Genomic DNA, 21,383 nt, shown 5'->3' on the forward strand with positions numbered 1-21,383 from the left:
AATGGCTTTCCATACAACAGAATAGGCCTTCTCTAAATTAATTTTGATGTGTCCTGAGGAGTTGCAAACCCTGTTGAGGGTTCCTGGACCCCTCTTTAGAGATTTGCAGTTTAAGGTATTAATCAATCAACGAATCAATCATATCATTTGTAAAGCGCACTACTCACCCGTGAGGGTCTCAAGGTGCAGGGGTGGGGAATGCTGCTTCTGTTCAAAAAGCCAGGTCTTGAGGAGTTTTCTGAGGGTCAGCAGGTCTTGGGTCTGCTGTAGGTGGATGGGGAGGGTGTTCCAGGTCTTGGCGGTGAGATGGGAGAACGATCTGCCACCGGAGGTCACTCTTCGGAAGTGGGGGACTGTCGCGAGGGCGAGATCAGCGGAGCGGAGCTGGCGGGTGGGGGTGTAGAAGCTGAGTCATCTGTTGAGGTACGTTGGTCCGGTGTTGTGGAGTTCCTTGTGTGCGTGGGTGAGGAGCTTGAAGGTTATCCTTTTGTTTACCGGGAGCCAGTGCAGGTCTCTCAGGTGGGGTGTGATGTGGCTACGGCGGGGGATGTTGAGGATCAGACGTGCAGAGGCGTTCTGGATGCGTTGGAGCCGTCTCAGGAGTTTGGCCGAGGCTCCTGCGTAGAAGGCATTTCCGTAGTCCAACCTGCTGCTGACATGGGCCTGGGTGACCGTTCTTCTCGTTTCAGTGGGGATCCACTTGAATGAGTATTGCTTCCTCAGCTTTAGGAATTTCCAACCTCTCCTCAAGTCACTTTGCTTCTCTGCAAGAGACTCCAGAGTTCTCTAACAACGATCTTTCCTTACAGGTGGTTGATGCAGTTGCCTTACATAGACCGTCATCGGATTGGAGTCTACGGAAAGGTAAGTAGGCACCCTTTCGTCATTATTGGAATTTGCCACTCCCTCCTACTACAGTAGAAGGGCATTGCAAGGGAAAAAGGTGAAGTAAATGGGAAGATGGGGCATGCAAAAGATGAGGCTGGCTCAGTTTCATCTTCCTTTATCCAGGCTTTCTGCAGAGAACGCAAGGCTCACCAGTTTTTTGCATGTCCAGTGATTCTGTGAATTACTTCCTTGAGTATTAAATGTCCTTGTGTTTCTTAATTGTGCTTAGATTTTGATTTTTGAATTGTTAGTAACTGCACTTTAGGTGATTTTATTCTTGAACGTAATTTAGGCGTATCCTAGTTGTATCAGCTGCCACAGTTATCAGCTGCTGTCCTCAACTTGTCCTTGCTAACCCTGGTAGCCCTGCTAATTTTCTATGATATGTCTATCCACTAATTCCTCACCATCAAATAGGGGGCTATTGAGGGACGAATGGCGGGACAAGGGGTCAACTCTGTAATGTCAGTGATGGGCAAACTCTATGCTGTTACTTCCTCTACCTATCTTATTATGGTAAATTGACATCCATCATTGTAGTCCCACCAAATGGAGATGGACTTTTACAAAACTACAATGTGCTTTTGAGAGCAGCTGTGAATTGTATTTAACTATGTCTTAGAACCATCATTACAAAGCTTTTTTGCAGTAATTTTCCCTGTGCATTAGTGTACCCTGTATTCCATGTGGTGCAATGCAAGGTGGGCGATGGAGGAAAACTTTTTTTGCCCCAGGTATCAATATATTTAATTCTATTTTTATCTCCATGTACAACCTATAGCAATCCCTGTTTTTATACAATGTCAAATAAGCATGTGTATGGTTTCACCATGTCTTTGACTATCTATTTGACCCGAGAGGTCCTCTCACAGTTTGGTTCTGGGAAATCTTGAGATGATTTTGGTTCCAATGTTATCTTTGCCCAAGCTGCCTGAACAGAGCCGGCTTTAGGGTGGTGAGACCAGTTCAGCCACATCTGCCACTGAGCTCAGGGGAGTACTGTGTTAGAAATAACTTATGGGTTTAAAAGCACCTGCTGCAGAGTTCCTTGTGTGCGCATCAGTTGTCAGGCAACAATAAAAGTGTCAGGGAAAACTCTAGTGATTAATGTTCCTGCTTGTGAGAGATCAGAGTTTTGTCTGGTGGCACTTTTGACTCATCATGAAGAAGCACAGAGGGTTAATAAGCCTGCTCGGAGGAACGTGTACCATGCAGATCACAGTACCGTATTTATGTTGATAGCTCAGTGGCTTACTGCTTTTGTCACAGAGATCTTTTTGTTACTTGCAGTTCAAAAGTTACAGTCCAAATTTACCACAGTGACCTATGAACAGTAATCAAAGAGCTGCTTGGAAACTGCATGGTATTGAGTAGAACCTTATGTTTTTCCCCAGTCTTTCATTACCCTAATGTTGCTAACAAGCATTTGCATGCCAATAGGTCTAGCTTTATACAATGTGGTATGGTAATGTGGAGCATTACAAATACATAACATGGTAATGGATAGGTACTTGTGTGGAAGCAAAGAACTGTAGAATGATATTGGTTAAGGCAAAATGGTTAGGTGACAGTTACCCGTTCAAGCCAGACCTAAACATCTATGTAAGTTAATGACTGCCCTCCTCTCGTCACTGCTGTTGCCAAAGAAGAACACCATACATTATCTAACTATCTAGGGCACATTAATAGCATTATTATGTTGTGTGTGGGTTGCTGAAAATTCAAGCTCAGTTAGCTGGATAAATATACAAAATGAACACAGCTGCATGAAGGGGAAACCCTTTTTATGGAACAACACAATGTCTAGCCAATCAAAACATGTACTCTTGACTCCCAACATGTGGGTGGACCCAAAGCCCATTTAGAAAGTCTCATATAATTTTCTACCGACAGCTGGGCTGTCAAGCCAGACCATAAGAAGATTTTTTTGGGGTAGAAATGCATTCTTATTAATAAAGCCGACCCAGCCACTGTGGTACATTTTAAATCCTGAGTTTGTGCCTCTCCAGACCAAACATACTTAACATATACTGCCTACCAGTATGGATGACATCTGACTTCTACACTTTGTAGGAGTCACATGCCCTACATAGAGTTATATTGTCTTAAATAACATTCCCTATGCACTAATTCATACACAAGAGATAAATTGTCTCTGTATAATGTGTGTGTGATGTAAAGTGCTCTGACATCCTACACTGGTATGAGAAGACCATAGAACAAACAAAATGCATGTGAGAGAGAGGCTATGGACAGATGAGGGGCACTGTGGGAGTGTGGTAGTGAGGAATACGTGGATAAGGAGGTCATTAGGGGTGGTTCCAGCAAATATAGTGACACCTGGCGCCACAAGTGCTAAAGCCCACCCTGTGTCTAAAGATTTAGTTCAATGACTGTCTCGACATTTGGAGTGGGGCTGTCTTTAAGCTGTTGCAGGGCTGTCTCAGGAATACGTCCTTAGCTGGTCAAAGTTTCTGCACAATGTTCTCCACTGTTTGTGTTTATTATCAAGCACTCGACATTTTAATTAAACACAGGGGTGTCATGTGGCTGGTCCCAGAACAATGATCTAACCAAAGTAGTTTAATGATCTCTTCCCTCTTCTAGGCCTATGGAGGTTTCTTAACACTCAAGCTTTTGGCAGCGACTGATGCGTTGTTCAAGTGTGGTGTGGCAGTAGCACCGATCACAAACTTCAGACTTCACGGTAAGCCACGACTGCACCTTTAGATGTAGAAGGGTGTTGGACAGATCAAAAACACCAGGTGAAGGCTAAATGAGAAATGCTGAGGACTGGGAAGGCCTTGTGTCTGTATAGAAAAAAATAGATGTAAAAAACATGGATTGATTTGAGCACAGAAAGGGTAAATGAAATCCACTGCCGCACGGGAGGAGACCTGCATGAAACTAGAAAGGTGACACGCATGGTTCTGTAAGGGCACTATCAACTAACTAATTGGGACATGAGGAGTTGAGTCTCCCTCTCAGTTTTAGGCCACAGCCTACAAAACAGCACAGTTGTCGGGTTTGTTAAAGACATCCTGGAGATATTTAGAAAGCTGACCTAGTATTGCATTCCGCCTGTTGCTTACCATTGGTTTTGTGGTTTGTAACTCACACGTTCTGGCTTTCTATTTGCTGGCATTATTCTCTTTAGGCTGTCCAGCTCATGTTTGTTCCCCCCTTGCCAAAACCTTGTTTACTGTACTTTTCCACAAACTCGCTTTCTATAAACAGGCCTTTAAGTATTGTTCTTATCATGTCGCATTTGTTGTGCATTCAAAGACAGAGAAGGGAGCTTGGCATTTACCTTTCTTTCTCAGACTTCAAAGTAAGAGAATTTATGTGACAATCCTGCTGAGTATCCATGTAGGAGGAGAGGGTGTAAGATGTTTTTAGCACACAAAAAACTGTGATGATGTTCCATAATATATAAGAATTAATACAAATGAAGCACACATTTTTTGTTATTCTGAAGTGTGATGGAAACAAATATTTGAATACGATCAAAACACATCAGTACACTAGGTGATGACATTTGAACACATTATCGTTTGTGTGCAGTTTAACCGTATTTGGTGCAAATGTAATGGTCACTTCAAATGGAAATGTGTTGTCCTTAATGGCAGGGTTCTACCATACCATGCATACTCCACTTTATACCTCTACACTCTATTGCACTCCAAGCCATTCCACTCTATGCACGCCACTCCATTCTGCAACACTCCACATCACTCTACGACATGCCACCCCACTCTGTGTCCCTCCACTCTAAGTCACTATATTACACACTAAGCCAATCAACTCCAAGTCACTCCGATCTGTGCCACTCACTACACAACACTCCTCTCTATGCCCCTCCACTCCACACCACTTACCCCTTTCCACTCTACCCTATTCCAATCTACGCGACTCCACTTTAATATACCCCAATCTCCCCCACCCCACTCCACTTAGCTGCAATCTACCCCAATCTACTCTACTCCAATCTATACCACCCCACTCCACTTCACCCAATATTCCACTTCAATCTACCCCACTCCAATCTACCCCGCCCCAATTTACCTACCCCACTTCCACCCCATCACACTCCAAACTACCCATTTCTATTTACCCCGCTCTAACCCTATCTACCCCACTCCACACCAATCTACCCCAAACCACTTGAGTGCAATACAATCTACCCCATTCCACTACCATCTACCCCACTCCACACCACTCTACTCCAATGTACCCCACTCCACTCCAATCTACCTCACTCCAATCTACTCCACTCTACTTACCCCCAATCCCCTACAATCTTCCTCAGTGCACATCAGTCTGTCACACTCCACTCAAATCTAACCCACGCTGCTCCAATCTACCACTTCACTCCAATGTACCCCACTCCACTCCAATCTGCTGCACTCCACTATACCCCGCTCCACTCCAAGCTACAGTGTGCAATGTATCTCACTCTATTCCAATTTACCTCACTCCACTCCAAACTCCATTGTGTAATCCATCTATCTCTTATCCACTCCCATCTACCCCACTTGACTCCACTAAACCACTGCACCACAATCTACCCCACTCCAATCTACCACAATATAACCCACTTCAATCTACCACAATCTACCCCACCCAAGTATACCACAATTTACCCCTCTCCACTCCAATCTACCTTATTCCAATCCACTCAATTTACCCCACTACACCCCAACCTCCACTGCAAAGGATCCAACTCCTATGCACTCCAATCTACCCCACCCCACTTCAATCCAACCCACGTCATCACAATCTACCCCACACCAATCTACCACAATCTACCCCACTCGAGTGTACCCCACTCCACTCCAACCCACCCCACTCCAAACTACCCTAGTCCAATCATCCATCTTCAATCAACCACACTCCAATCTCCCCCACTCCAGCCTACCTAACTCTATTACAATCTACCCTACTCTAATCTACCCCACTCCACCCTAATCTACTCCACTCCAATCTACCCCACTCCACTCTTCCCCAGCTATCTCAATCCCATCCAATCTGGACTTTGCTCCACCCCATTCAACTCCAATCTAGCCCACTCTACTTGACCCCAATCTACCCACTGCAATCTACCCACTACAATCCTCTCAATCTACCCCACTCCATTCTACCACAATCTACCACACTGCATTCCACTCTACTCACTCAAACCCACTCCACTTTGCTCCAGCAAACCTCATGCTGCCCAAATCAACCCACTCCTGTCCAATCTGCCAACTTCACCCCAAACCTTCCATTCTATCCCACTCCAATCTAACCTACCCCACTCAATCTACTCCACTCCACTCTACCCCAATCTACCACACTGCATTCCACTCTACCCAATCTACCTCACTCCAATCTACCACAATCTACCCCACTCCAGTCCAATTTAAACAATCTACCTCACTTCACTATACCACATTCTAACTCACTCCAATCTACCTCACTCCAATCCACCCATTCAACCCCAGTCTACTTTAATCTATCCCACTCCACTCCATTGCACACCACTCCACTCTACCCAAATCCACTCCACTCCACTTCACTCCAATCTACCCCACTCCACTCTACTACACTCCACTCAAACCTACCCTGCTCTAATCTAACCCACTTCACTCCACCCCAATCCATCCCAGTCTACCCCTTCCAACCTACCCCATCCCACTCCCTCAATCAACCCTACTCAAATATACCGATTTGCAAACAACCCCACTCCACTCTATCCCATCTACTCCACTCTAGTCTACTCCACTCCAATCTATGCAACTCAACCCCAATCTACCCCATTGCACCCCATTCTACACCACTGCAATTTACCCCACCAAAACCCACCCCACCGACTCTACCCCACTCCAATCCAACACAACCACTCCAATATATAGCACTCTAATCTACACCACTCCACTCCAACCTACCCCACACCACCCTACTCCAATCATCCCTCTCCAATCTTTCAGTTTCAACCTTCCTTGCCCTCTTGATCGGCCCGATGCATGAATGATGTCTTAAGCGCTGCCTAAATGATATCTTTAGTGCTGCCCAAAGTGATCCATTAAGCGATGGTCCCCATCCAACGTTGGGGCTGCCGACCATCCTGACGGCTGTGGGGGCTGAGAATCTGGGTGACATTTTGCCTTCTTCGGGTGAGTGCCTGTGTCCCCTTGCGGGACCGCATATTGGTATCGGATCTCCCTGTCAGCTGTCGGGCCCCAAATCAAGGCTCCTTTCTTGCCTTTTTCTGTTGGGTTTGTCGTTGCCCCCAGGGAGAGCCACGGAGCAGCTTGGTTCTCCATGATGGCTGCCGGGGTTCGAAATATGGCTGCCATCTCACTACTCCACTGAGGTCTGCCTCACCCCCCGAGCGTGGCCGTGGAGCGCTTTGGATTGGCCTTCCTGTCTGATGGTGGCTGCTCCTGTGTACTAACAAAGTTTCTCATATTAATCTTACTGGCTAAAGGTATGGAATTTCTATGTACTTGTTCATGTTGTACAACGATGTAGGTGCACTTGAATTTTGACTAGACAATCTACAAGTTCTTAGAATCTTATTGCTACCATCTGTAGTTAACCTAAGTGGTTTCCGCTAAAGCCTTCGTGTTACCAATTGGCCACAGGTGTGCATATCGACAGGGCTGCTGCAAAATTGAATTATGTGCACATGAGGCTCTTTGATTGAATTTTCCATTGATTGGAAAAAAGAAGCTCTATTATTTATTAAAGGGCAACTTCTAAACTGCAGTTTTTGGTTAGGCCATGCCCTATCTGGTGGCTGTCACTGTGCCCTCGCTGATTTCTTTCCCCACCAGTGCTCCTTCTAACGGAAGCCTTAGAGTCGTCCTGGCGCAATAACAATTATCTTGGGCTAGGTGAGTACTGACTTTGATCTGCCCCCACTTCCTCTTCTGTGCTGGTCGAGGCTTGATCCGTACTTTTACTGAAACCTGAGGGGTGCTGGCCAACCTGAAACTGGTCCCTCGCCCATACTCAGCCCTCACTAAGCTTGGAATATGTCTGTGCGGCCCTCGGAGGCTCCTCGCCTCCTCTCCCATGCCCGACCTACCCAGTCTCCGGAGATGCTTGTCTGGCTGTTTTCCTGACTCCTTCATGGCTGATGGATCTGTTGCTCGTTTCTGGCTCCCCTCTGCGCTGGAGACTGGCTCCTTGATAAGTCTAGTAATTTCATGGGGGTACTGGTCATCTTGAGATGGCCCTCCTCACCGTAAGTCAGCCATTACAGAGCGTGGAGTGAGCTGCGGCCCTCTCAAGGCTTTTGGTAGGGGCCTAATTGGAGGATTGGCCTGCCTTGACGGTGACTGAGAGAAGACCATTTTTGCCCATCATCTTCTGGACGCATTTGACACACAGTGAGGGTGTTAGCAAAGCCACAGAGAACACATATGTCTGGGGCTGTCCCTGCCCGTGAACTTTTGTGGGTGAGGTGTTGCTCTTCACTCCTCTATTCTAAAATCCTTTCTTTCCCCATCCATGGCAAAATCTTGCAGTTCAATTGTATCTAGATACTAATTTATCTTCAGCAATGTACCTCCATAGACCCCTCCACACTGCCCTTACGAGATATGGCACAAACTCATGGAGCATCACGTATCCGAAAAATATCACAAACAACGCTAAAAAGAATCTCAAACACTAACTACTTAAACAGCACCTGGAAATGTTAATAGCTAATACCTACCACAACATGACAAATTGCACAAAGAAAACTGACTTTATCTTCTATTCCAAACGCCCAGCTAAATGGAAAAACATCTTCCTTCTCCTCCTTCAAGTCACTAAAACAATCAAAATACCCTATGGAGCAAAACTGATGAAATCCCCTTCCGATTCTTTTAGTGGGGAAATTGATATATCCATTTTCAGGACAGGCAATGAACTCATAGAAAGCCACTGACCCTCACCTCAAGATTTTTGATAGACGCTTCCGTTCATTGTTCACTTCACTCACACAACAGGGTCAATCACCCCAAATGCCTCTCTCCCCCATACCACAATCCATAAACCCAGAACAGCCCACCTTCTTCCTCCTAAGGATTCACCATCTAGCTCCGTGTCACACCTGGACACTTCCATCAACCTTTCTGCGCCTACCACCACACAGCGCCGAACAATACCCTCAAGAATGACTTCTCATGTTCCCACCCTATCCTGCTATCTCATGAAAACAAACCCAGATGATACTCACACCAAGCCTAGGGATGCAGACCCCTCCTCTAGTCCTTCATCCACTGATCTAACAGCAGATGCCCTTCCTTCAAACGATAACCCTACTCTACTTACACAGACAATTGTCAATCCCAGGCCCATTGACACTGCTCACCCCTATAGCTTAGCACTCTCTGCTCCCTTTACTCAGGACTGACCATGTATCCTCCCACTCTCAATGTATTTAACTCTCAGACTCCCCTGGACACAACCAGTAACATTGACACCCCATCCAACTCTCACCGCAGACAATTGCCTACCAGAAGGTACCCACCTGCTCCCACCCTTCTGTAACAAATCCAGATGATGTCCACTGCAAACCTAGAGACAAGGCCCCATCCTTAGACCATCATCGACTCAATACTCAGCTGACACTCCCCCCCTTGCCAAGGCTGACCCTATGCATCCCACCCAGACTGTCTTCAATCCTTGTCCTAATGATACAGATCAACCCCATAGCGCTGTCATTTCTGCTCCCTCATATGCAGGTCTTACTGCGTTTTCCTCCCCCCTCAATGCGGGATGCACCTCTAACACACTCTCACACATTCTGAACCCAATGTAGCATAAACTCAACTCTCTCGCTACCGACTTAGCATATCTTAGACAGGATCTATCAAACTAGGCCATCCTGCCCGCTCTCACACCCACAAGAGTAGGAAATTGCCTCCTCATACATGTTATCTGACTACCTGAAAATCCTCCCTCTGGCCCTCCATTCCCCTATGCCTGCTGGCCCGTAGGTCTCAGCACTCGCACTGCCCTTTATCTGCACTGGAAGAAGATACTCTCAGAGAATCTTGCCTCCCCAAGACCAGGGTCCATAATCCTCCCTCTACAATCCCAGTAATAGTGGGCATTAATAGAACCCCTGTAATTTCTAACTCACCCAGACCTCCTGTACAATGCAGCACCATTCATACCCAAAAATCTGCAAAGGATAATCCCTGCCCTCTATCTTGCATGCTTGCCAACTGTAAATCAGCAGCACAACACTCTACAGATATAGCCGAAACCATCCTCAGTGAGAGAATTTATATCGCTTTCCTCACGGAATCTTGGCTCAATAACCACTTTACTGCCATACTTGACCTACTTACACCTCTTGGTTACTCCATTATTAGACACAACAGACTTGAAAGAAAAGGTGGAGATCTAGCCATAATCAACAAAGCTGAAATTAGACTTTCCATTCAAAGAAATGCATTATACTCGACTTTTGAATAACTTTGCAATAAACTTAAAGGTTAAGGCTCCCCGTCTATCAAACTTCACACCATCTTCCACCCGCCTGGTGATCGGCCCCTCTTCGCTGAAGTGTTATCTGACCTACTTACTCAGTTCTCCCTTACTAACATGGAGGACATGTTTTTTGGGCAATTTCAACATTCATTGGAACAATGCCGAAGACACCACAGTCAGGCACCTCATGAACCTTCTTGAAATGAATGACCTAAAACAACTCTGCAATGAACCAACCCACATCAAAGGCGCTACTCTAGACCCGATTATCACTAGAAATGAACTGGTCTCCCTCAATGCCATCGTACCATTGACTGGTCTGACCACCTTCTCATACTGTTCAACATCGATGACATTATGAAACCTCACTCAGTCTTAACAAACAATCCTAAGTAGTGGACCAGGCAGAAACCTCAAACAAGTCCCATCTACTGATCTTGAATCTAATATTTGTGAACAACTTCACCGTCTCACTCACACTCAAAACATTAATGATCTCACTGCCCACTTCAGCACAGCGATAATGGAAGTTCTCGACCAAGTTGCACCGCTCAAATTAAAACAGCTAAGATCAATCCACTCAAAATCATGGTTTAACTCTGATCTTAACAACCTCGTCATTATATCTAACTCTACTCAGAACTGCTAGGTTAGCATACAAGAAGCACATTTTCAGAGAAAAAGCCTCTTTATTCTGCATCCAACTCGACTGTGCAAAGAATAGACCCAGGGAGCTCTTTAACATTGTCAAACGATAAACTACGTCTTCCTCCCCGCGCAAAATATTAGCCTCTAAAGAACGATGTGAAGAAATTGCCAGCTTCTTCATGGATAAAATCGCTAAAATTGAGCAATCCTTCCTTCAAGTCACAACCCTACCCTCCTCCGCCCCCCTGTTAACTACCCTCACTGACACACCTCCCTCCACAGCAGTCCTGACACCTGAACTTAAAATAATCAATTAACCTCAAATGGAATAAACAACAACCTTTTCAACACCCAATTGAAAAATGACGCCAATTGGTAGGACTTCAAACCCATGACTGAACTAGAAGTCTTCAATATTATTGTGAAATTAAAGCCTACCTCACACACCAAATATCCCCTCCCTGCAAAAATAGTACACAAACTAAACCACATCATCGCACTATGTTGGACAAAAATCATAAATACTTCTCTGTACCAGACTCCCTCCAATTAGGTCAAATCACATCTATTTTCAAAAATCCCATGGCAGACCCTAACGATCTCAACATCCTCAGACCTATCTCTAACCTCACGTTTATAGCCAAAACTATGGAAAAATGCATCCTACAACAACTCAACAAGCGTATAGGTGAATCCAACCTACTTGACTCCTTCCAATTAGAGTTCAGGAAAGGCTGCAGCACAGAAACCGCCATGCTCAATATTGCAGATGTTATCCATAGATCCTTGGAGGATGGAGATGCTTGCCTACTTATCCTACTTGCCCTATCTGCGGCTTTTGATACAGTCAATCACCCAGCCTTACTGGAGTCACTGAAAATCTGCTCTGGTATCAATGGCACAGTTTTAAAATGGTTCACATCTTACCGACAACAACAATTACAATAAATCAAAACCAAGTCTTGCCTCTCGAAACCCACACCTGTCATTCTTGGTGTCCCCCAGGGCTCAACCCTCTCCCCCTCACTTTTTAACCTCTTCATGGAACCCCTTACTATCATCCTGAAACAAGCAGGGGTCAAATACCACCTCTATGCAGATGACACGCAACTCTACTACAAAATCAAATCACCTAGTGACATCCTACATCTCAACGTCACACTGAGTAAGATACAATCTTAGTTTAACTCTTACCATCTAAAATTAAACCCCATCAAAGCAGACATTATTCTGTTCTCCCCCGAAAGTAGGCACCTTCCAATCCAAGACTGGATCAGTGATCTGAAGGCTCTAAATTGTTCACTCACTCTATCCCACTCGGCTAAATTCTTAGGCTTCACCCTGGACAAAAACTTGTCAATGAAGGAACACATCTAAAACTCAGCCAACGGAGCGCTTTACACACTAATACACCTCCCCAAAAAATTAAACCATTCATTCCGTCGGATGATTTCAAATGGGTTGTTCAATCCCTGGTCCTCTTCAAACTTGACTACAGGAATGCTATCCTCACAGGGACCCTGAAAACTCACCTCGCCCCCCTCAGATCAGTACTAAACATGGCAGCCCAGTTCATAACAGACATTAAACGGTATGAACATATCATGCCTGCCCTCAAGTCCATAAATTGGCTTCCCATTGAAGGAAGATGCATCTATAAGACTGACTGCATCACCCACAAAGCGCTATACCCACATTCTCCTGACTATTTACACAACAAACTCACAAAAGCAGAAAGAACCAGACCTCTGAGAAACTCCACCACACTTCTTCTCGTTCCTCCCAAAATGAAAAGGAAAACAACCCAGGCTCACTCTTTTTCAGGTGATGCTCCCAGCATTTGGAACTCCCTCCAGATGGATTTACAATGCAACCCCTCCTTCCCTGACTTCAAATGAGACCTGAAACGCCAACTCCTCAACAAACACTGGAACTCATGGGCCAACTAAACTAAAATAGGCTCTCTTTCTCAGTTCAGACTCCATTGATCAGTTGGCTGTTTTCTTTTTTTCTGTGTTTGCCTCTGTTGACTTAGATGTGTTTCTCTCCGTGTACTCGAAATGTTCGATTTGACCACAATGCAGTAATCCACCCTCATGGCCAAACAATTTTCTGTGTATAGATTTTTGTGTACTCCTCCTGCTCTGCCTAACTAATTTTCCCATGTATATATTTTATGTATACTTGAACCTATGATTGCTGTACGTCACATTCTCAGAAACTGATCATTGCCTTGTTCTCGATTCTGTAAAGCACTCTGATACCTCCGGGTCTAGCTAGCACTATTTAAATCTTTAAATAAATAAATCTACCCCACTACAATCTCCCCCACTACAATTTACCAAACTCTATTCCAATCTACCCTATTCTACTCCACCAAATCAACCCTAATCTACTGCACTCCACTCCAATGTACCTCACTCCACTCTTCCCATCTAGTTCACTCCACTCCAATCTCCACTCCACACTACCCCATTCATCTCCAATCTATGCCACTCCTCTCTACCCCAATCTACCTCATTGCAATCTAGCCACTCCAATTCACCCAATCTATCCCACTCCACTCTAGCCCAGTCTATCACACTGCTTTCCACTCTACCCAATCTACTCCACTCTACTTCACTCCAATCTACACCCTACCACCCAAACCTACCCCACTCCAGACCAATCTAGCCAACTCCATACCAATCCAATGTTCCCCACTCCACTCTACCCCATTCTACCACACTGCATTCCACTCTACTCAATTCCTCCCACACCACTTCACTCCAATCTACCTCATGCCACCCAAATCTACCCCACTCCAGTCCAATCTAACCAACTCCATCCCAATCCACCCAAGTCCATTGACTACGATCTACCATAGCCCACTCCACCCCAAACTACCCAACTCCAATCTACCCTACCCTATCCGCCCCACTCCACTCTACCCCACTCCAATGTACCCCAATATACACCACTCCAATCTACTCCACTCCAATCTACCTCACCCTAACCCAATCTACCCCACCCCAATCTACCCCATGACAATCAACCCCACCACATCCCAATCTACCCCACATCACTCTATCTAACTCCACTCCAATCGACCTGCATTTACCCTACTCCAAACTTCCCAACTCCTACCTATCTCACTCCATCTACCCCACTCCAATCTACCCTAACACAATCAACCCAATCTACCCTACTCCAGTTTACCCTACTCCAATAGTACCCCACTCCACCCAAATTTACCACTCCACTCCAATCTATTCCTCTCCACTCCTATATAACTCACTCCAATCGACCCAATCACAGTCGACCACATCTGCTATCTACCACACTCCAATCTACCTATATCTGCTCTAACCCTGGGAAGGTAACTCCGCTCCAACAGAAGAATTTGCAGAGATTTGCCTACTCCCCGCTCCGTGGCAAACACAGAGGTAGGAAAAACTCCGCCGTCCACCTCAATCCACTCCACTACGATCCAATCTATCCCACTTTACTCCAATCTACCCCACTCCACTGCAATCAATCCCATATCACTTTAATGTACCCCACTCTAACCCAGTCTACCCAACTCCAGTATACCCCAATACACTCCATTATGATCTAATCTATCCCACTCCACTCTACCCCACTCCACTCCAATCAACCCCACCCCACATCAATCTACCCCACTCCAATCTACCACATTCCACTCAGATTTCTACCACAGTGCTCCAATCTACCTCAGTCTACCCCACTCCACTCCACTCCAATTTACCCCACTCCATTGTACCCCAGTCCAATCCACTCCACTCCAATCTGCCCAAATCTACTCCAATCTACCCCACTCCACTCCATTCCAATCTACCTCAATTCAATCTACCTCACTCAATGCCAGCTTACCCCAGTCCATTCCATACCACACTTTAATCTATCCAACTCCTATCCACTTTAATCTACCCCACTCCACCACAATCCACCCCACTCCAATCTACACCACCCCTCTCCACCCCAATCTACCCTACCCCAATCTACCCCTATCTACTCCACTGAACTTACTGTGTTCTACTCCAATCTATGCCACTCTGCTCCAATTTAGCCCACTTCACCCCACTCTACCCCACCCCACCGCAATTTACCCCACTTCACTCTGCTCCAATCCAACCCACTCCACTCCGTTCTACCCCACTCCACCCTAATCTACCCTACTCCATTCTACCCCACACCACTTCATCCTAATGTACTCCTCTCCACTTCAATCTACCCCACTCCACTCAATCTACCCCACTAAATTCAAATCTACCCACTCCAATATTCCCCCACTCCACCTAACCCAACCCCCACCTCACCCCAATCTACCTAACTCTGCTCCAATCTACCGCACTTCAATCTACCATTTCAATATTCCCCTCTCTAATGCAGATTACCCCTCTTCACTCCAAACTACCCCAATCCACTCAACTACTAATCAATCTACCCCATTGCACTCCAATGTACCCCACTCCACACAACTCTACCCCAATTTACCCCACTCCACTCCAATATAGCCCACTCCACCCCAACCTACCCCACTCCACTTGACTCCAATCAACCTCACCCCATTTCAATCGACCCCACTCCACACCAGTCTACCGCACTCCACTCAAATCTATTCCACACTGCTCCAATCTACCCCAGTCTACGCCACTCCACTCCAATCAACTCCAATTTACCCCACTCCAATCTACCCTAATCCACCCCACTCCAAAGTACCCCAATCCAATCCACTCTACTTCAACCTACCCTCCTCCACTCCAGTTTACGCCAATCTACTCCACTATGATTCCCCACCCCACCCCATTATAATCTACCTGACTCCACAGCACTGTACCGCAATCTACCCCACTCCAGTCTACTCCACTCCAATCAACCCCATGCCACTTCAATCTACCCCATCCACACCAATATACTGCACTCCACTCAAATCTATCCCACACTGCTCCAATTTACCCTAGTCTACTCCACTCCAATCCACTCAAATCTGCCCCAATCCACCACACTCCAATGTACCCCAATCCAATCCACTCCACTCCACTCCACTCCAATCTACCTGACTCCACTCCAATCTACTCCACTCCACATGAATCTACCTCAGTCAAAGGTACCTTGTTCAATTCCAGTTTACCCCACTCCACTCCAAAGTATAACTACAATCTATCCAACTCCTCTTCACTCTAATCTACCCCAATATATTCCAATCCACCGAGTCCAACCTACTCCACTCCAATCTACCACAATCTAACCCACCCTCTCTACCACAATCTACCCTCCACTCTAATCTACCCACGTCCACTTTACCACACACCACTCCATTCTACCCAAATCCACCACACTTCACTCAAATCCACCCACTCCAACCTACTCCACTCCAATCTACCACAATCGAACCCACCCTCTCTACCACAATCTACCCTCCACTCTAATCTACCCACGTCCACTTTACCACACACCACTCCATTCTACCCAAATCCACCACACTTCACTCAAATCCACCCACTCCATTCAAATCTACCACACTCCACTCCAATCTACCCCACTCCACTCCACCCCAATCCAATCCCACTCTACCCCACTTGAATCTACCCCACCCAACCCCAATCTACCCTTTTCCAATCTGCCTATGCCCAATCTACTCCACCACATTCTACCCCACTCCATTCTAACCCTACCTACTCCACTCCAATCTACTCCATCCCACACCAATCTATGCCACTCTATCCCAATCCGCACCTCTTCACTTCACCCCACTCCACACCACCTCAATTTACTCACCCCACTAAACTGCACCTGACCCTACTCTACCCACCCTACTCCACCCCACTCCAATCCAACCCACTCCAATCTGCCCCAATCCAACCTACCCCACTTCAAACTACTCTGCTCCAATCATTCCTCTTTAATCTACCCCACTTCAATCTCATCATTCCAATCTACCTGAATCCATTCCTATCTACCCTACTCTAATCCACCCAATCTAGCCCACTACACCCTAATCTACGGCACTACCCTCCACTCCAATCCACCCAACTCCACTCTTCCCCATATATCTCTCTCCACTCCAATCTCGACCCCACTCCACACCATTCCATTCCAATCTGACCCACTCCATTCATGCCCAATCTACCCCTTGCAATCGACCCAATCCAATCAACCCAATCTACCCTGCTCCACTCTAGCCCAATCTACAACACTGCATGCCACTCGACCCAATCTTCCCCACTCCACGTCAGACCAATCAACCTCTTGCCACAAAAATCTTCCCCACCCCAGTCCACTCTAACAAATTTCACTCTAATCCAACACAGTCCATCCCCCTTCAATCTACCTTACCACACTCCACCCCAAACTACCCTACTCCAATCTACCACATTTTATCCTCCCCTTCCAATCTACCCCAGCGTAATCTATCCCAATCTACTACACTCCAAACATATCCACTCCAATCTACCTCACCCCAACCCAATCTACCCCACTCCAATCTAGACCCCCATCCCAATCTACCCTACATCACTCTATCCAACTCCATTCCAATGTACTCAAATGTACCCCATTTTAAACTACTCCACGCCTTTCTTTATTACTCCACTCTACCCCACTCCACTATACCCCACTTAATTCCAATCTACCCGAACACAATCCACCCAATCTATTCCGCTCAAATCTACCCCACTCCACTTTACCCTACTCCATCCTAATCTACCCCACTCCACTTCAATCTACTCCTCTGCACTAAATCTACTCACTCTACTCCAATCTACTTAACTCCAATCCATTTCACTCCACTCTATCCCAATCCACTACACTACACTCTTCCCCAATCTACCTAACTGCACTCTAGTCTACCCCAATATATCCAACTCCACTCTACCCCGATCTATCACATGCCAATCTACCCCACTTCAATCTCCCCATTCCACTCCAATCTACCCCACTCCAGCTCATTCTACGCCAAGTCACCATAATCTACCCAAATTCAATGTACCCCACTCCAATGTACCCCACTCCAACCTTCCCTAATCTACTTCATTCTAATTTACTTCATTCCAATATACCCAACTCTATACCAATCTACCCAAGTCTAGCCCTAACTACCCTGCTCCACCCACTCCAATCTACCCCACACCACTCCAATCTAGCGCACTCCCACAATCTACTCCACTCCATCCCACCCCAATATATTCCATTACAAACGACCCCAGTCTACCCCACTCAATTCCATTCTACCCTATTATTATCCACTCTAGTCTACCCCACTCCACTCCAATCTACCCCACTCCACTGTTCCCCAATCTACCGCACTCCACTCTAAGCTACTCCAATAAATCCCACTCCAGTCTACCCCAATCTACTTTGATCTACCCTTCTCATATCTCCCCCACTTTAATCTACCCCAACATGCTCCACTCCAATCTACCCTACTGCACCCCAATCTACCCCAATTCAAACTATATTAATCCAATCTGCCACCCTAATCTACCTAATTTACCCAATCAAAATAACCCCACTCCAATTTACTCCACTCCACTCCACCCCTCTCCACTCTACACCAATCTACCCCACTCTACTTACCCCAAACTACCCCCCTATTTCACTCTATCCCAGTCTACCCCACTCCAATCCACCCCACCCCACTCCATGTCACTAACTTTTAGCTATGGTGAACAGCAGTCACCCTGGTGTACATAATTGCTAAAACACATTGCCAAAGCCAGTAGCTTTAGCATAGGCGAGATCTATCGGCTTTGCCAATGCTTGTTTCAAGTAGGCCATTCTCCTAACAGGACAAATGTTGTGGACTGCCCACCAGTGTTAGTAATCTCAATGGTGCAATCAGTTTGTTGAAACTGAAATTACATTTATATAGAGCATACTACTGCTGAAGTTTGAAGTTGCACAATTGTACGTGTGACGTAGCATAGCTGATAGCACTGTGAACTTGTCTGCATTGTGCAATAATTACAAATGGCATCCTACACAGTGCCAGTTATGATAAAATAAGTAACTCCAGCTTTATATGCATATAGTATTTTCACAAAAGTGAAACTTAAAAATTAGCAAGCAGTGAGAGAGGTGATGATTTTGGGATCCTCCCTAACCTAGGGGGAGTACCAAGCAGATGCCTTGAAAACAAAAAGCACATCTTATTGAACAATTCGGTGGTGGTCCCATCCTCTTAGGACCACCCCAAGCACAGTTATTGGCAAAAAACATTTCCAACCAAAGGCCCTGCAAAGCATTATGGGATGAGCTTAGCAGTGGGCAGTGAATATTATATAGTATCCAATATCAAAATAATTCTACAAGGAACTGCAGTTCAACTGGTGGTTACTAGATGTCCCTCACGAGTCAAATGCAAATGCTTGATGAAATGGTTTCAATGGTTTTGCATTTGACTAGTGAGGGACATCTAGTAACGACTAGAGGAACTGCCACTTGATGTAAGAATAATTTCAATGCTTTGCATTTGACTCGTGAGGGACATCTAGTAACTACTATTAACTGCAGTTCTTTGTAGAATTATTTTGATATTGGATACTAAGGGCCATATTATCAAGAAAGGGCGATACATTATCGCCGCTTTTATCGGCAGGAAACTGCCGCTAAAGCGGCGATAATGGGCTTGATAATATGCCCTTGTGAATTCCCATAGAAACCCAGGTTAACACCAGAAACTGGGCTTCTATGTGAATTCACAAGGGCATATTATCAAGCGCATTGTCGCCGCTTTAGCGGCAGTTTCCTGCCGATAAAAGCGGCGATAATGTATCGCCCTTTCTTGATAATATGGCCCTATAATATTCACTGCCCACTGCTAATCTCGTCCCATAATGCTTTGCAGGGCCTTTGTCTGGGATCGTTTTTTTGCCAATAAAGGTGCTTGGGGTGGTCCTAAGAGGATGGGACCACCACCGAAGTTCAACAAGATGTGCTTTTTGTTTATGCTCTTTGTGTTCAAGGCATCTGCTTGGTCCTCCCCCTAGGTTAGGGGGGACCCCAAAATCATCACCTCTTTCATTGCCTAATGTTTTCATTGAAAAAGTTCACTATTGTGAATTGGTTATGTTCTTGTTAGCATGTAAAATTGATTTATCAAAGCATCTGAGGATGTTGTTGATTTAACTACTACGCTACGTGATTAAGCACAGATTTTGCACTGTGTAAGGAGTGCAAATTATGCTCTGTTAGCCTAGCATAGTGGTATGCCTAGGGTTATTTGGAATTAGAAAGGAATTGTAAACTTTCAGTATATTCTCTAAATATATGAGCATCTGCTACCCTTGGATAATTGAGCCTCCTATAGCCATGTTTGGATGAAAATAGAAAATTGTTTCCACTAGGATTGGGCGATAAATTTCTCTCTGCCACAGGAGTTGGCGGAGTTTTGGCCACCTCATATTACATGCGTAACGCGGAGTTCCAACCAAATTCTGCCAACCGCTGTGTGACAGAGTTTTTCCTCATACGTGGCTCACCAATGATAAGTTGGCAAACGAGAGTGAGAATTGACGTCCCCTAGAGTGATTTTCAGGCGCTATGAGAGCACTCAGCAACATTTTCCCAGTGCAGGTGGTCGCAACCGTTTACAGTGGAAAAGCTGCTGCTGAATTAGAAAATCTACTGGGGCGCAGCAAAACCAACTTAAGAAGTAGCACACTCTGGCGTGTCATGTGGTGCCATTTGCCCTGATTTTTCAGTACAGAAAAAGCTCCCAGCACCAAAAAACGACACGAGCAGTTTGGCGTGCCGATTTTCTCCAGTTCGAGGAATGCCATGGAATCTTGCAGAGTTTTCGTGTCACTCTGTGGAATTCCACAAAGTGAAACTCTGCCAGTTCTGCCCCTAGTTTACACACGCTGGAGTCCATTTTCTTATTTCCACCCACATGAGATGAAATATCATAAGAGACTTGTAATAATACCATGGGTGGCATCATAAACATGAAAATTATATTGAAACCTAAACATGCTAATATACTTATACTCCCAAATGATCAATAAAGTTTTGAGAGGTTAAGTGCTATAGGATGTAATTGATTTAATGCTGATGTTCACCAGAGAACAGCCAATATAGGGTGTAGAAACAATAGAAGTTTTCCTGATAGATTTGGGCCACTGGAAAGTGAAGGTTTTGACAGAAATCTGATGGATGCTCCTCATCACTACCAGATTTTAAGAGGCACCAGGCTGATGGAAGATTACCTGGTTACGGGTACAACAGTGCATATATGATGAGGAAACAGCGGGCAGGAATCAAGTAATTCAGAGTCACAAGACATCAAAGCCTTGTTACATCTCACAGAAATTATTCTGCAGAAGACTGCTACCGATGCACAACTACTCGTCTTGCAGTCTACCATATTGTTC

At 45.6% G+C, this 21,383-nt stretch overlaps 1 protein-coding gene across 1 annotated transcript in view; it reads left to right on the forward strand.

Moving 5' to 3' along the window:
- The window catches only part of LOC144765136 (inactive dipeptidyl peptidase 10-like), a 502,355-nt gene that overhangs the window by 474,479 nt on the left and 6,493 nt on the right, over positions 1-21,383 (forward strand). Inside the window, exons 20-21 of the mRNA XM_078650313.1 lie at positions 810-864; positions 3,496-3,595. Coding sequence (XP_078506439.1) covers positions 810-864; positions 3,496-3,595 — 155 coding nt within the window. The remainder of the gene's footprint in view (positions 1-809; positions 865-3,495; positions 3,596-21,383) is intronic.

The sequence above is a fragment of the Lissotriton helveticus genome, chromosome 1_1 (assembly GCF_964261635.1).
Source record: "Lissotriton helveticus chromosome 1_1, aLisHel1.1, whole genome shotgun sequence".
Lineage (NCBI taxonomy): Eukaryota > Metazoa > Chordata > Amphibia > Caudata > Salamandridae > Lissotriton > Lissotriton helveticus.